Genomic DNA, 15371 nt, shown 5'->3' with positions numbered 1-15371 from the left:
GTTATGCCCTGGCTGGACTGACCGCATGTGCCACATCCTTTGGCGCACTCCCTGTCTGCAGATCCCATCTTCCCGCGCTTCTACCCCCCCTGCCCTCCCATCTTCTCTCTGGACCTGTAGCTCTTGTCCTTGCTCTAGAGTACGGCTTCTGACGTGCACGGTAGTGAATTTATCGTTGAGAGGGTTGCATCGATGCACGTGGTGTTATCGGACAGTAGATGTAAAAGTTGGATGCGGAGGCTGTGCGTCATCACGAACCGACGCCACTTTGAACTAGACTCACTCGCTTAGATAGCGGACGAATCCGAGTGTAGGCGTCATGCGGTTAAAAGCTTGCCAAGTTACAACTCAGGAGTTCGTTGATGTTACTCTTGTGCAGTTACATCACATCTTAAGAGTGACGTGTGGCAGATAGCCCTAAGTGACATGGGACTGTATACGCAGTTCGTTGTGGTTGGACTTACTCGTCCACCAGAACTCATGCTGTTACTGGTTTTCTTTAGCAGGGGTTAATTTCGAGGTCTAGATTGAAGGGATAATCACCTCTCTTCTTGGAAATTACCCCTGCAATTCAGGTCTGCAATGGATGGTCTTGATGAACCCTGACTCTACTTGTTACGAGAATCAAAAGCATGCATATCTCTTGTCGGCTTGATCATGAACTAAATGAAAGAGACGCAGAAAAGGATCGAGATACTAGATGGTTGAATTCATTTGGAGACAATTAAGTACAGACCTGCGAATGGACTTGCGGTTTTCTACAGCTTATCATCCATCCACCGATGGGCAGACTGAACGCTGTGAATCATGCTATCGAGGCTTATCTGCGTGCTTTCGTCAATTTCCTTCAGGATGACTGGGAAGACTGGTTGGACCTCGCCGAGTTCGTTTATAATAATTCGTGTCATTCGGCCACTGGATTCTCACCCTTCTTCGTCCAACATGGGTACAACCCCGTTATCGAACCATTTGTGGGAAACACCAAGGCAAGGAGTCACAAACGTCGAAGAGGCACTGTACGCTGGTTCATGTGCACGAAATAGTCAAAGATAACCTTGCACGTGCTCAACAGGTGAACCAGAAGGATTTTGACCGCAAGCGCCAGGAGATGGTGTATCAGGTCGGGCACCGAGTTTACCTGAACCTCAAGAATATCCGTTCAGCGCGGCCGTGCAAGAAGTTGGATCGCAAAAAGAAGGTCCGTTTCTCATTAAGCGAGTTATTAATCCAAACGCATATGAACTCGAGCTACCCAGTCAAATGCGTATCCACCCTGTTTTCCATATCGAGTTGTTAGAAACCTATAATGAACCCGTGGAAGGCCAGGTGATTGAGGAAGACCCCACGCAGCTCTTGTACGTCGATGGCCAACCGGAATGGACCGTGCATGCGATTGTGGACGTGGATATCTGTGGATATTATCCATGGATATGACTAATCAAGATTGCTTTATCCGTATCTGTATCCGTATCTGCCTAATGTCTATCCGTATCCGTAATTTTGACGGATATTCGCGGATATATTCGTTATCCGTGTATCGGTGCCGATCCCTATCGAGACATGCCTGAAGCTACGTTTTCGGGTCAAATGGGAAGGGTATGACGAAGCGGACGACGACACTTGGGAACCGCTTTGGCACTTATGACATTGCCCACTGATGAATTCCTACGCACACATCCAAATCACCCCGTCCTGCCCATCACGGATAGTGATATGAAGCCGATGGCAAGAGGTGGAACACGGGGCCGGGGGCCGCCGCGGTCAGAGAGGACGACGGGTTTCAGCGAGCCCTCGCTTGCATGGCGGACACTGAATTCGAGGACGAATTCTTTAGAGGGAGGGTGGAAAATGTCAGGAACCTGAGCGGGGGTCAGGACCATTTGGCTGCAGGGCCAGGATTCCCCGCAAAGCCAATCTTGCGCGCTCATCCTCCTCCTCCTTTTCTCTTTTCCTTCTTTGTCGATACTGCTCTTTTTTGATAGCACTCTAGTAATACAATACAGTTTAACATTCTTTTACATAAGATTCTGACAGACTATTCTGCGACTATTCTGCGATTCACACATGCATCTGACTTCGACGGCTATTGGCCCGTCTGTAACGTCAAGCCAAAGGTTCGCAATAAGTTTGATTACAGCTTTATGTCTCTGAGAATCTTGGGCGGTGTCGAACACCTACAATTCCCCACCCACTGGAACTCTGTAGAAATATCCGGGAAGTGTCTGAAACTGTCTAGGCTGACACCGAATAAAGTGGCAATTCTTCCATCTGCTCGAACTCAGACATTGAAATTTCATAGCCAAGATGCCGTTTGAGTAGCTCGTGAGTAACGAACCGTTCCGGAGTATTGCCCTGCGCATCAATAAAAGAGACATGGTGGTTGACGTCGCTGATTCTCTGCAACTCATTAGCATGACGATGGTGATGAGGACATCCATCGACGCCAATCAAGAAGATCGTCACATGAGCCCAAGAGAGACCCAGCAGATCCAGTTCAAACTCGTCCATATCGGTAGCTTCACCATCGAGTAGAAGCAGTAACCTCAGCATGGGAGTTTCGAGACCTGCTTGCCATCCGTATACAGGATGGTGAATTGCTGACGCGGAATGTTTCTGAAAATGTAGATCCTTGACCTTCTGCCAGCCTGTCATGACTCGAGTTCCGCCCCCGATTCTGATATTTCGCCACATTGCATCGAGATTCTGGTGGCTAATCATACCGATGTAATTGGCTTGACTCGAAAAAGTGGTAAGATCATAGCCTCGGAAATTGTGGTCGTGGTTTGCCATCGCATCGGTAAAGCGTCGGATGATGGCTTTGGCAACATCTGGAACAAGATCAGTACAGTATCTTTAAGTTAGAGTCGATGAAGATATTGGGATCACCTTTGTTTTTTGGCTGGGTAGATCTTGAATAGCCTGTAATAAGGTACTTGTTATAGTTCGGGCGGACAGGATTAAAGTCCATGGATCCAGAGACATCTAAGAGGATCATGGTATCATCTGCAGGTACTGCCGGTCGATCGTAGGCTCTAAAGGGGGCAGGCATAACCTGCTTGGAGTAGCCGGGTGACGTATGCTGAAGGTGGCAGGTATCATTGATAGAGTAGTATTCTGGGGGAGGCTCGACCGCGGAAGCCATTCTGGCGCGAGCCATGTCCATCGCAGAGATGAAGTCTGGCTTCATTCTCATTCCAAGACTTCCTTCTCTATGGTTCAAAACCCAATACAAACGTTCCTCGGCGGTATCTTCGTATCCCCGCCACATAAGGGTAATTCCTCTCCATCCTGCCGCGGCCTCGATGCTGAATTTGAGCGGGTTGGAGACTGCGCCAGCCCAAGATACTGGAATAGGTTCAAAATAGCCTGCTCGGAGCAGGTGGAGATACTGAATAGGCTGGCGAGCTCTAAGATGGGCTATTTTTCTAGTCATGCCGACCTTTTCCTGATACACAGCCACAATTTGTCGCCATTGCTCGTCTGGCCATCTACCCTGCTCTTCTTCCAGAATCGCGTTTCGTAGCTCACGGGCATGAGCGATTTCCTTTGTCGTTTTCGCAACCGCTTTCTCCTCAGATGACTTGATCCCGAGAGATTTCCTGAAGCTTGCAAGCTTGGATGATTTGGTAGATGTCTCCGCGTTATTATTCCTAAGAGGAACACTAATACTCTGTCGCTTCTCGTCGGATGCCGTCTCAGCTGGTCGCTTTTGGTCACCGGCTGCGGCAATGGTCATATTCGACATTGCGACATTTAGCTTGCTGTCGTCCCAGATATTGATCTTCGGTTCCTTGGCATCGATCTTGCCTTGAGCTTCCCTGTTAAGGGTGTTGTTTAGCTGAATAGTCTGATGAATTGAACTCGCGTGACTATCTGGATTAGGCCTTTGAGGCCCCCACGCAGGTTGATAATAGCCATACGGCGAGACAACGCGACGTCTGTACGGGTTGTTACTGAATATCGTAGGGGTTTGATAGTTGTCGTTGTAAGCTTTCTCCCCTTCTCAGGCAAATAGAAAGCGTTAGCTTCTGCAAAGACAGTACTCGTCGTGAGATGGTGGACTAACCAGGATACATGACTGCGCGTGACCACATGTCCTGCACTCCAGAGCGACTGGATTTTAACCTCATATAGTTGTGAATAGGACAATCGCAGTAGTAGTCCGTGTCATGCTCGGGCTCGATCTCGCTATTATATATGCCATACTGGATTTGAAGGCTCTGTAGCAAGTTCTGCATCTGTTGCTGCTAGGAAGTCAGTTGACTGAAGAGGGCTCAAGACACTTCAAGTATAAAGTGACGATCAAGCGAACCTCATCTCTTGCACGGATGTGCCCAGCTTCAATGACAGGATTCGTATGAGGTCGACGGTGCGACGGTGGCGCATAGGCCGGCAACTCTTTATCCTTGCTGTCATTTACTCGTTCGGAGTCCTTGCTATCGCTTGCCCGCTTGGATTTTGCAACGGCTGCAGCTGACCGATGCTTGTTGAAAGATGTAATGAACTCCAAAGCCTGTGGCGAGTCACCAAGCAGACCTCTAAGATGCTCGTCGGCCTTGGCATCGGGAAGCGCGTCAGTGTATACAATAATTTGCTTGAGCGACTCTTCATCTAAAGGCATGAGCTCTGAGAGCTGAGGCAATGCCCATTGCTCGAGCGCCATTTCTTGCTCACTTTTGCTGATGTACGAGGTGTTCAAAGAAGAAGGGCTGCAAGCAGAGCCGTACGCGGCAATAATACCGCACCGTAGAGTGACGAATCAACCCTAGCCCTGGACTGGGACCATTGTTTGCTTGTTCTTGTTCTACGTTGGACCGCGACAATCGTGAGAAGTATCGTTCGCCCGCGGCCTAATACAGTTGTAGTTATTGTTCTTCTTCTTGCTTGCTTGCTTGCTTGTTTGTTCCCGCCAGAGCTGCTCCGAATACGAATATTCGCAGTAACCGGCTTTATTCGTATTCGTTATTTGCAAGTCCCAACCGCTGCGAATGATATTCGACTATTTTATTCGCAAATCCTGAGCAGTGCGAATAATAATATTCGTTATTCGCCGAATATTCGCATCTAATCATGTGCTCAGGGGTAGTTTAGTTTACCGTGTCCAAAATCAGAGACTGCACGGTATGTCTGAGCACTAACAAAATTTTCGCAGAAATCCAGGATGCGACATGTCCGCAAGCTCACCTCTAATTTTGTATGAGTTGGGGCGAAAGAGGTGTGGTGAATGGGCGGCGATTTAGGCGAGGTCAGGGTTCGGCTAGGGTGCACAGGGCAAAGGGAGCGACAGCGGGAGCTCGGGCCAGTCTGGTTGGCGAACATTGGGAGGGTCAGTGCGCTGACATCCAAGGGTTAGGGCCAGGGTTAGCTGAGCCAAGGGCCCAGGCACGGTCCCTGAGTGCCAAGCCAAGCTAAGTCCCGCCCGACCTTGAATTCTGTGCTTGCTAACGCCGCGCAGGGCGTTCTCATCGACATGAAGCCACGAACATGGGTGTCCAGCCTCCTGCTCTTCGTCGGCCTTAGTGGAAGACTGAGCAATACCCGCATCGTCCCTTGAGTTGACCCGCCTGATGACCTCCTGCAAGAGGAGGAAATCATCCTCGGACCTCTAGATGGAGTTGCACTTACTCCTGAGATTTCGCGAGCCGGCTGCACGGTAACCGCTGATAGTTTCCAGGAAGGATACCCTCCTATCAATGCCATTGACGTCAACACGAGAACATACTGGCATAGTGAATATGAACCGGCTGTAGGACTTCCACACCACATAACGGCCGACATGACATCAGCCTATCTGGTCAATGGTGTCACCTACCAACCACGTCAGGACGGCAGTTCCAACGGGAATATCGGGCAACATCAGGTCCTTGTCAGCACCGATGGCTCGAACTACAATATTGTAGCTTTTGGAACGTGGCTCGACGACAGCGGTTAGGGGTGGATACGGTTACGGTACCGTCAAAATTTTATACTATTCGTAAAGTTAATCGCAAAACCGAGAACCTAATCGTAAAGTAATCGTATAGTCTACCGCAAAATTGTATAGTAATGTTGAAATATCAACTATATACTCAATAGGGTAATATAGGTGCACATAAGGAGAGTAACACTCTGCAGTGACTAAAGAATAACTCGGTACTGCAAAGACAGATCTGACGATCGAAGCTTTGCTGATGGCATGTGGCTAAACCTTGAACGTCGTGTGGGAAAGCACGAGTTAGGCATTTGAAGCCTATTGAACATTGACTCTGAACCACACTTGAGCCGCACCATCGTAAGAAAGGCCACGGCCTCACAAACAATGACCGAGACAATTCTGCAGAACGATGGGATAATACAGTTACCAGTCCGGTCTCATGATAATGTGCTTTTGGACATGAGACTTTATTTCTTTTTGACTGACGTCAGAAAGAGTCTGATGATTGATCATCGTTACCTGATACATTGCCTGGTAACATCACCTGCTGATGTAATTGAAAATCATTACTAGTTAAAGATCAGCAGTTACGACATGGATTGTCAAATGATCAATCATCGGTGACGTCCAGATTTGGGTCACAGAAAGCCTATTTTCTGAAGTGCAAATTCTTGTATATTTAAAGACCTCTTAATTCCCTTGGGACCGGATGATCAATTAGATCAACGGATCACCACAAACCCCTCATTGTTGTTCACAACTTCCACTCGCTCATAAAACTTTCAAACATCGCAATATTTCTTGATATAGGGCCTCAAGCCATGTCGTTTGGCAAAATCAATTCCAACAACATCCACTTCAGCACAGGTGTCGAGGGCAATGTCAATGTCTTCTGCCCCTGCGCTGCTGATAAATCTGCCCCTTGTACGCAAGTATCGTCCAATGCGCATCTCGGGCTCTTCTCTAGGGCAAGGAGAGAGCCCTACTCGTTTTCCGAATCGGTAAATTCCCATGCCCGCTCAGCCATTCTATCGTGGCCTTTCTTGCGTCTACTTGCTCTGATTGTCTTGATGGTTGGCGTCTCTTCCTTTGGCATAACTGCCTTTTTGTCATGGAGGTCCTTTTCTTCTTTTCCATGATCGTAGGAAAGATGCTTGCTGCTACCACAACGATAGCATATCTTCTCACCTTTGTTATTCTGCCCTGATGCAAACTCCTTCGGGTATGACTTAGCATCAAGTCTTTGTGGCTTGTTCTTTTCTTTTTTCTGATCAAAGGGTTGGTCCTTCTCCTGAACCCTCTTGCCACGATTGAACGACAACGAATTGCTCTGATGCAAAGTTGTCTTCTCGTCCAATAAATCTCGACCTCTTGTCTTCCCTTGCCTTTTCAAGCCTTCCCACATCCGAGTGGCAAGGGCAACCATCTCTTGTCGCGTCTGCGGCAGAGGATTTACCCCACTCAACTCAATAACTCTCTGTAGATGTGGCTGTAGCTTGCTTAGAAAGTCCATGGCCCTTGTTCTTTCAGTCGTGGGCTCCAACTCGACTTCCAAACTGGCCAAATAGGCGTCAAACGACCAGGGAGTCTGATCAAAACGCTGTCGCGCCTTGGTCCACTCTCCATAAGTGTTCAGCTCAAAGTTACCATGGTCCCGAACTGTTTTCTCAATCCAAGCGATGAATGTCTTCCAGGCATATTCATCATCAGGATGCCGGCGTATGTGGTTATTCCACAAAGTCTTGCAATCTTCACCAAGGTGCATCAACGCCTTGATCACCTTCGTGCGGTCGTTATCATACTTGTACGGCGCTCCATCGAATGCCCGATTGATCTCCAACTTCCAATTTGTCCACTGCTTCAGTGTAGCTCCCAATTTGAGTTCTTTGATATTGGTGTATTTCAGATCATGGTCAGCCCGTCGCTTCCGGGGCCTGTCGTCATCGTCATCACTGTCTGACTCATGTCGGCTTCGGCGTTGTGAGAGATGGGTATATATGACTGAAAAGATATAGTGGACTAAAGAGATGGGTGCTGAGAGTCAGGTCTCAATAATGACCAGTCTCACGGACATTCACGTCTATATATACACAAGAATACTCCTCAAAAGAGGAGAAACAAACTTCTCAAGCAACCCCACTCGCCCATCACTACCGCCGAATGTACTCTACTACATTCGGCAACCTAAGAACTGACTGTACCCGGATCCGAGCTCAAGATCCACATGGAGTGGGTCACGGCACAGCCGATGACCAGATCGGGACAAGGAGTGGAGATTGGCCGATCTCCAGCAACCTGCACAAAAAGGATTAGCCAATCTCCAGTCACATGAAAAGTGGAGAACCGATCTCCAGCTCTAAATAGTGGAGAACAGAGTTCCAACAACCTGGAAGTGGAGACTGACCTACCTCTGACATAACCGATCTTCAACACGGCGTAAGGTTCCTTCGCGAGCCTTCGTTGCCTCTCTGATTCTATCACTAAGAGTCTGAAGTTGTTCGACCGAAAGCGCTTCTTCTTCGATGAGCTGCTGCATCTTGTTGAGACTCATGGGCGCTAGAACATCAATGCCATCACCGTTGATGTTTTCTGAGATAGGACTTGCGTCCCGAACAATGACATTCCTGCCAACCGACCTGGTACTCCGTCTGGCCATAGTGATCAGTCCTGAGATAAAAGAGACTTCAGAAGTTGTAACGTGCGGTTGCACTAAAAGGGTTCAGGGAGGGATCACTATAGCGTAGCTAGAAGAAGTATGCAAGTTGGGGGGGGGAATGTCTATTCGACTGAAGTCTGCCTCCTCCTTGAAGATCAGAGGCACCTTCTTATAGATCGACATTTGAGAGACCGGGTGATTCCGGAATCTCCTATGTGATGTCGATAATACAAACTATAATTTACACCACACAATATCACACTGTGATATGTCCATTCCCCTGTGATATATCAATCACACTTGACACCTCAACCACCCAGTGATATATCCATCACCAGTGACATGTCAATCTACTCCGGGGAAGAGGGGGGTTGTTACACTTGACACTGCATAAAATGGCAAAGGGCGGCGAGATGAAGCCAGAATATCGTCTTTTGCCTCTACTTGTAGGTAGTTCTTTGGTGCCCATTGGTTTACTATGGTATGGCTGGACAGTCGGCAAAGCTCACTGGATCGTTCCTATCATAGGTACGATGTTCATCGGCGTAGGTATGATAACAGTCTTCATGCCCGTGAATACATATCTCGTCGACGCGTTCACTACCTATGCCGCAAGCGCGACGGCTGCAAATACCGTTTTGAGGAGTCTTGGAGGGGCTCTTCTTCCATTGTGTGGTAGGAGAATGTATGATGCTTTAGGGATAGGTTGGGGGAATGCTTTGCTTGCTTTTGTAGCACTTGGGTTGATTCCGGTGATTTGGTGTTTTCTGAAGTATGGGGAAATGATTAGAACACATCCTAGGTTCCGACTGGACCTTTAGTATAGCGATAAAGGATCAATCTTCGACTATAGACTTCGGCTAGATGCTTAAACATATAACCGGCAGTTCAGGGGTCTGGAGGGATGTAAGATAGAATGGCCATAGTTAAGCGCCACATGGTCTGAGGCGGAGAGCCAAGCTTATTGGCGACGTTATTTCCTCCATACTCTGGCCAGGTCACAAGTAGCAAGTAACAGGTCACTAGGCTACATTGGGCAAACAGTCGTTTCCCATAGTAGGACTCTTAAAAGCGTCAGCGTACGAGCGTTTCCCATAGTAAATTTACTTACACCGACCGTGAATCACGGCGGCCTGGACACGGCGGCCTCAGCCAAAAAAGATTAATATTATTATAAGTTAAATAAAAAATTTAAAGTTATTTCTAATCTAATTTCTAATTATTATTATCTTCTAGATATAACGTAATTCACAAGCGAACGGATCACACACCACCGCCATCCACCTGCTCTTTTGTAACACTACTCTCCGCCACAACAAAACATGCCTTTACTTCCGTACGAAGGGTAAATAAATCTTGCCGTTGAATCTCTTAAAAATGACAAAGAGCTAAGTATTAGGGCTGCAGCGAAGATTTACAACCTGTCGTACACGACCCTCTACCACCGGCGCGACGGCCGAACTGCACGACGCGACACTACGCCAAATTCTCAGAAATTGACAAAATCAGAAGAAGATGCTCTTGTTAAGTATATACTCGAACTTGTGGCGCGATCATTCACGCCTAGGTTGTGTGGTGTGGAAGATATGGCCAACCGACTGCTTCGCGAGCGTGACGCGCCCCGCGTTGGTAAGCACTGGGCCACCAACTTCGTACGGCGCCGTCCAGAGCTCCGTACGCGTTTTTCTCGCAAATACGACTACCAGCGAGCTAAGTGCGAAGATCCGAAGGTCATTTGCGAATGGTTTGAGCTCGTACGGAATATGATGGCCAAATATGGTATAACGGACGATGATATCTATAACTTCGACGAGACGGGTTTTATGATGGGCGTTATCTCTACCACTATGGTTGTTACTACCTCGGAAGGCCGCGGAAGAGCCAAATTAGCACAGCCTGGCAACCGGGAATGGGCTACGGTGATCCAAGGTGTGAATTCTGAAGGCTGGGCCGTCCCGCCGTTCATCATCCTCGCGGGCCAGTACCACTTGGCCAGCTGGTACCAAGAATCCAACCTTCCGTACGACTGGCACGACGGAAAATGGCTGGACGACAAATGAGAAGGGCCAAGAATGGATCAAACAATTCGATAAACATACTGCAGCTCGTACGAAGGGCTCCCATCGTCTGCTAGTGTTGGACGGCCATGAGAGTCACCATTCGACCGAGTTTGAGCTCTATTGCCAAGAACACAACATTGTGACGCTTTGCATGCCTGCACACTCCTCCCATTACCTTCAACCACTCGATTTTGGGTGCTTCAGCCCGCTGAAAAAGGCGTACGGTCGCCAGATCGAAGACCTTGTGAGGTCGCACGTTAACCACGTGACCAAGGTCGACTTCCTTTATGCTTTCCGTACGGCTTACTTTGCCTCTATGGCCGAGTCAGATATACAGGGAGGGTTCTCGGGTCTGGCCTTGTGCCATTGAATCCAGAGAGCGTGCTTTCCAGGCTGGATGTAAGGCTTCGTACGCCATCACCCGCGAACTCGCACCTGGCACTCCACAAGATTGGGTCTCTAAGACGCCACAAAACCCCATAGAAGCAAGTGCACAGTCTGAACTTATCAAGACTCGCATTTCCAAACATCAGAATAGCTCCCCAACCTCAGTGCTTGACGCGGTGAACCAATTTGCAAAGGGGACGAAGGCAATAATGCATCGGATGGCTCTCTTAGAGGCAGAGGTCTCGTCGCTACGGAGGGCCAACGAGGCGATCAGCAAACGCCGGAGAGCCAAAAAAAAACACGCCTACAGCTTGGAGGATCACTGAGCGTACAAGATGCACAGGATTTGCTGGGCCAGAAGGATGTGGATGAGCAAGTACAGCCGGAAACTCGACAGAATGGGGGTCTGTCGGAAGGGGCTCCTACGAACGTGCGGCACTGTGGCAAGTGCGGGAAGGCCGGCCATAATGCACGAACCTATCAAGAGGTTGTAATAGTCTAAGAAGAAGAGAATTCCGCGTAGGTTTTATTGACTTGTAATGTGGTGGTGTTGTAATAAATGTTAATTGTAGTAATGTTGGTGGAGTGTGATCCGTTCGCTTGTGAATTACGTTATACAGACTTGAATAGTCGTGAGACCGGTCGTCATTGAGATCAGATTCTCAGCCTCCTTCTATAGTCCACTTCGTATTCAAGTCCATCTCTATCCTCACGTTCATTATTCGCACAGACTCCGTGTGGATCAGAGATCAATAGTAGCGCAACGTCCTTCTGTTACTAATGTAGCATCATAGAAGAATAAAAGGAAGTTTTGAATCTTTTGCAAATTTTGCCAGTCTTTTTCTGACAATAAGTCCTCCTCATTCTCTCGATATTGATGACAAAATATCGTGATAGCTGTCTTAAGCTTCGTTGCAGTACTAATCATCATGTGCCAAGAGTTCCATAGTGTAGAATTATCTCGTACAAGATTACGGCCACCACTAATCTCTCGAAAAGAAAATTGGGTTTTTCCTATACCATTTTGAACTACCATCTAATGTATACTACGACTGATTGATGTGCAGCGATTCCCCATATCCTGACGTTTGCGCTAATGACTCAATCCGTTTGAGTTCACCTAGCAGTTATAACATGATCATCTTTAACCAGTCGTTCGTCTTCGTCAAGGCCATCTGTATCTGAATAACTGGAAGCTGCCAAACCTCGCAACTTTCTCTCAAGATAAGAGGCACCTGCAACTAGCCAGTAGTCACCATCTGTGTTTCCGGAATTGAATTCTTCTTCATCTTCAAGAATGGCCAATATCATCGGAAAAGCGTTCGACTCACGCAATACATGACAAATAGCTAGGTGAACGTTGCACAACAACGAAGAAGGAGGAGGAACCAAGTGAGATTTCCATCCAAACAATAATTCCTCCCCATCGTTATGCCTGGCCAACTGTTCGCTAAGACCTATGTCCGGGTATAATTTTCTAAGTCGGTAAGTCTTGTCTCGACATTCGATACCAAATCGAAATGAACCAAATAATTCATGAGTAAGCACGTCTAATAGCAACCCATTGGAAGGATCATTGATTTGGCTACCAGTCAACAGCATCTCTACAGATTGGCCGGCAAATATAGAAAGCACCTTTCGCAGCTCCGGGTGACTGTTCGCGCTGAAGTGAATAATATGCGCTCCTTGGAGAATAGATGTTGAGAAATAACTCATGCCAGGTGGAGCTGGATATGACCGGCGATCCAATACTTTCCCGATTAAAGATACAACGCCATCGCGATCGAATAACTATATATTTGTTAGCTGTACTCAATCATTCCGAATTTATATTCACCTTGCGTCTGAAAACCTGTTGATTTCTTGTAGACGTGCTTCTATCTGATGGTGTCGGCGTACGAGAAGGGGCCATTATAGTTAACAATAAATCCAAATAAAAATCTCTGGTCCAACTGATGACAGACGCTCTCAAGTCATCAGACTGAAGGAATTTCGAGCGTACTTCCTGCCACGTCCGAGCTCGACGGGGAACAAAGCCACTCTCCGGCGATGGTAATAAAGCGCGGGCATCGCAGGGTCTTAATAATTTCTTTAATATTTCAATCTTCTGCCGCGAATCTGTGATGCGTTGCCATAGATCACCTGCAAGTGAATCACGGTCATAACCCCACTGCAAAAGAGCGGTCGCAATTGGACGCACATCAATGGTGCGATTATGATAATCAAAAGCAAGAGAAACTTCACAAGGTTCCAAAATTGTTACAAGGGTCTCGGGTAGGGTCTTCTCGGAATCATCCAGCTCAGTCATTATCAAGGTTACGTACCTCGGACGCAAGATACGTTATTGTCGAGCAATCTTCGACAGTTATTAGTGACCCAAATCTTGAAAGATTGTTTTGCTGCTGTAGCGCTTAGAAGCACTTACCAATCAACTAAATGATAGCCCTTTGTTGCTTGGCTACGCTATATTCCCTGCCTAAACGCTCCAATTTATACTGATTAGAGAATGCAGGGTGCGTATTGACGATAAAGTACCCTTAACCTCAAGAACTCACCCAGCCATGTAGCGTTGCATGACTCCCACACAGTAGAGTTTGTGCATGGACGTACTTCTCCCATACACAAATTGGCTGTGCGAGCTCGCCCGAGCCCAGCACTACTGATAAGTTGTCCCTAACCTTTATGCCTCAACACGCCCAACACAAGGTTCACCGCGTTTTGTACAGGTCCAGGAGGCTAACCCACCATTATGATTATAGTTTTAGGTCAGACTTACCACCCAGAAATTTGGAAGTCATAGTTATGCGCAATCTCTACGATTCTTTTGCGAACAAATGCAACGAAGGTGTTTAAGCGCACTAGGAAGGTGTTACGAATTGTCTCCAGGAATTTCTATTCGGATCTAACTACCCTGATATTACCATCCTCGACGGCATTGATAATTTCCCGACACGAAGGGTGAGAACGCGTCTCATACGCCCTCTGGAGACGCGTAAAGTCCCAGTCGGCGCCAAACTCGAGGGAGAAACCGTGCTCGAACAAGAATTGCTCAATCGTCTTCTCCGAGAAAGTCCGACCCGTCAGCTGGCCGGTCACGTCCTCTATATGAATTCTTAGTTATTTGGATAGATTGTGTCTACTTGTTGCCCGGTAAATAGATACATACCAACCAAACGACGAACCACCTTCCGCATAACAGCATCAGGGGTGCCGCGGACCTCGGAACCAGCAGATGGCCCCGGTCTGGTCGGGAGAGGACCGTTCTCGTCACCCGGGACTTGAAAGTGTCAGCCATAGCTCAGTTCAGGTGCTGTAGGTACATACAAAACGAATCGCGAGAATGCAGGAACAGGTTCCACCGGTAAAACATATTGTGGTCGTCTTGAATGACAGTCCGCATTTGGTTGTAATCATACTCTACAAACGGTTGCGCGCTAGGAGAGGCGAAGTACACGCTCTCTTTTGATTGCAGGGGTCCGGACGCAATCGAAAAAGCAGAGACACCATATCTAGTCTCCAATTCCTCCATGATGGAATGGAGACTGGACTTTAGATCCTCCAGACGTAGAATCTCCTCGGCTTCGTGGAGTTGGTCGAGAGTCGGCTTGAAACGATCCCTGTCGTCTTGAGACAAACAGCTAAATCCTGTCTCAGTACCGAGGAACTGGCCGTGCTCTCCACGGCGGCCCCTGACCGACTTGCGGTAGTTGTCGTATGCCGTTGGAAGTCGTTTTGTCTTGACCCCTTGCTGACCAAGTATTTCCATTACTTTATCAGGCGTTAGTCGAGTCGGGTGCTGCTTAGCTGGAACGTTCTCGTCTGAGGTGGAGCAGGATGGTTTTGGTGATTCCATTTCGTAATGAAAGCTTGTGAATAGTATTGAATGTGCGAAATGCTGTTCTTAAGTGATCTGTTCTATTGTTACAGCAAGAAGTTGAATGAGTTTATAAGAGACGCGTACGTCTTTGTGTTTAGGGTAAAAGAAAGACGCGTTCGCGACGTGCGAAGGTCTTCGTGTCGTCGAGGACGTAGATTGTTTAAATTCACATTGCACTCGATTTCGCAGTAATTCGACGCTTGAACGCCTCTGGACTCGCCGATACGATATCGGCAGAACGGTGACGATATTGGCAAATCGGCAAAATAATTACGTAAAGATTTTTTCAGGATCTATCATTACCGAGGATGGTCTAAACAATTGCATTTTGCCTACTCTAATCATACAATAACTCAATTATCGTACCTGTCTCCCATTAGCATCAACATTCTCATTGTGTCTGCGTTCATGGAGTTCCTCCGAAAACCAAGCAAGTCTCTTCCCGCACTGAACAGCCTTTCCACTGCAACCTCGGAA

The 15371-nt window shown here is 47.7% G+C and overlaps 4 protein-coding genes across 4 annotated transcripts; 1 reads left to right on the top strand and 3 right to left on the bottom strand.

Annotated features, from left to right (window-relative positions):
- Window positions 1-2232: 2232 nt before the first annotated feature.
- Window positions 2233-4663, bottom strand: POJ06DRAFT_199857 (uncharacterized protein; the record flags this gene model as incomplete). The annotated part of the gene is made up of 5 exons (XM_056185168.1): window positions 2233-2828; window positions 2887-4002; window positions 4067-4097; window positions 4207-4244; window positions 4327-4663. 5 exons carry the CDS (start codon window positions 4661-4663, stop codon window positions 2233-2235), a joined length of 2118 nt encoding a protein of 705 aa, XP_056042425.1.
- Window positions 4664-8965: 4302 nt separating this feature from the next.
- On the top strand, window positions 8966-9391 carry POJ06DRAFT_200093 (uncharacterized protein; the record flags this gene model as incomplete). Its single annotated transcript, XM_056185176.1, has 1 exon — window positions 8966-9391. One exon carries the CDS (start codon window positions 8966-8968, stop codon window positions 9389-9391), a length of 426 nt encoding a protein of 141 aa, XP_056042424.1.
- Window positions 9392-11657: 2266 nt separating this feature from the next.
- On the bottom strand, window positions 11658-13530 carry POJ06DRAFT_258457 (uncharacterized protein). The gene is made up of 3 exons (XM_056188269.1): window positions 13443-13530; window positions 12855-13373; window positions 11658-12808 (listed from the first exon to the last, which is right to left on the bottom strand). Exons 2-3 carry the CDS (start codon window positions 13323-13325, stop codon window positions 12134-12136), a joined length of 1146 nt encoding a protein of 381 aa, XP_056042423.1. The 5' UTR covers window positions 13326-13373; window positions 13443-13530; the 3' UTR covers window positions 11658-12133.
- A 186-nt stretch (window positions 13531-13716) lies between these two features.
- Window positions 13717-14937, bottom strand: POJ06DRAFT_258454 (uncharacterized protein). The gene is made up of 3 exons (XM_056188268.1): window positions 14342-14937; window positions 14184-14294; window positions 13717-14118 (listed from the first exon to the last, which is right to left on the bottom strand). Exons 1-3 carry the CDS (start codon window positions 14868-14870, stop codon window positions 13910-13912), a joined length of 849 nt encoding a protein of 282 aa, XP_056042422.1. The 5' UTR covers window positions 14871-14937; the 3' UTR covers window positions 13717-13909.
- Between the last annotated feature and the right edge of the window lie 434 nt (window positions 14938-15371).

This window comes from Lipomyces tetrasporus (genome assembly GCF_029532465.1).
Source record: "Lipomyces tetrasporus strain NRRL Y-64009 chromosome Unknown POJ06scaffold_8, whole genome shotgun sequence".
Taxonomy (NCBI): Eukaryota; Fungi; Ascomycota; class Lipomycetes; order Lipomycetales; family Lipomycetaceae; genus Lipomyces; species Lipomyces tetrasporus.
The sequence above is the reverse complement of the archived record's forward strand: the minus strand, read 5'-3'. Positions and strand labels throughout refer to the sequence as shown.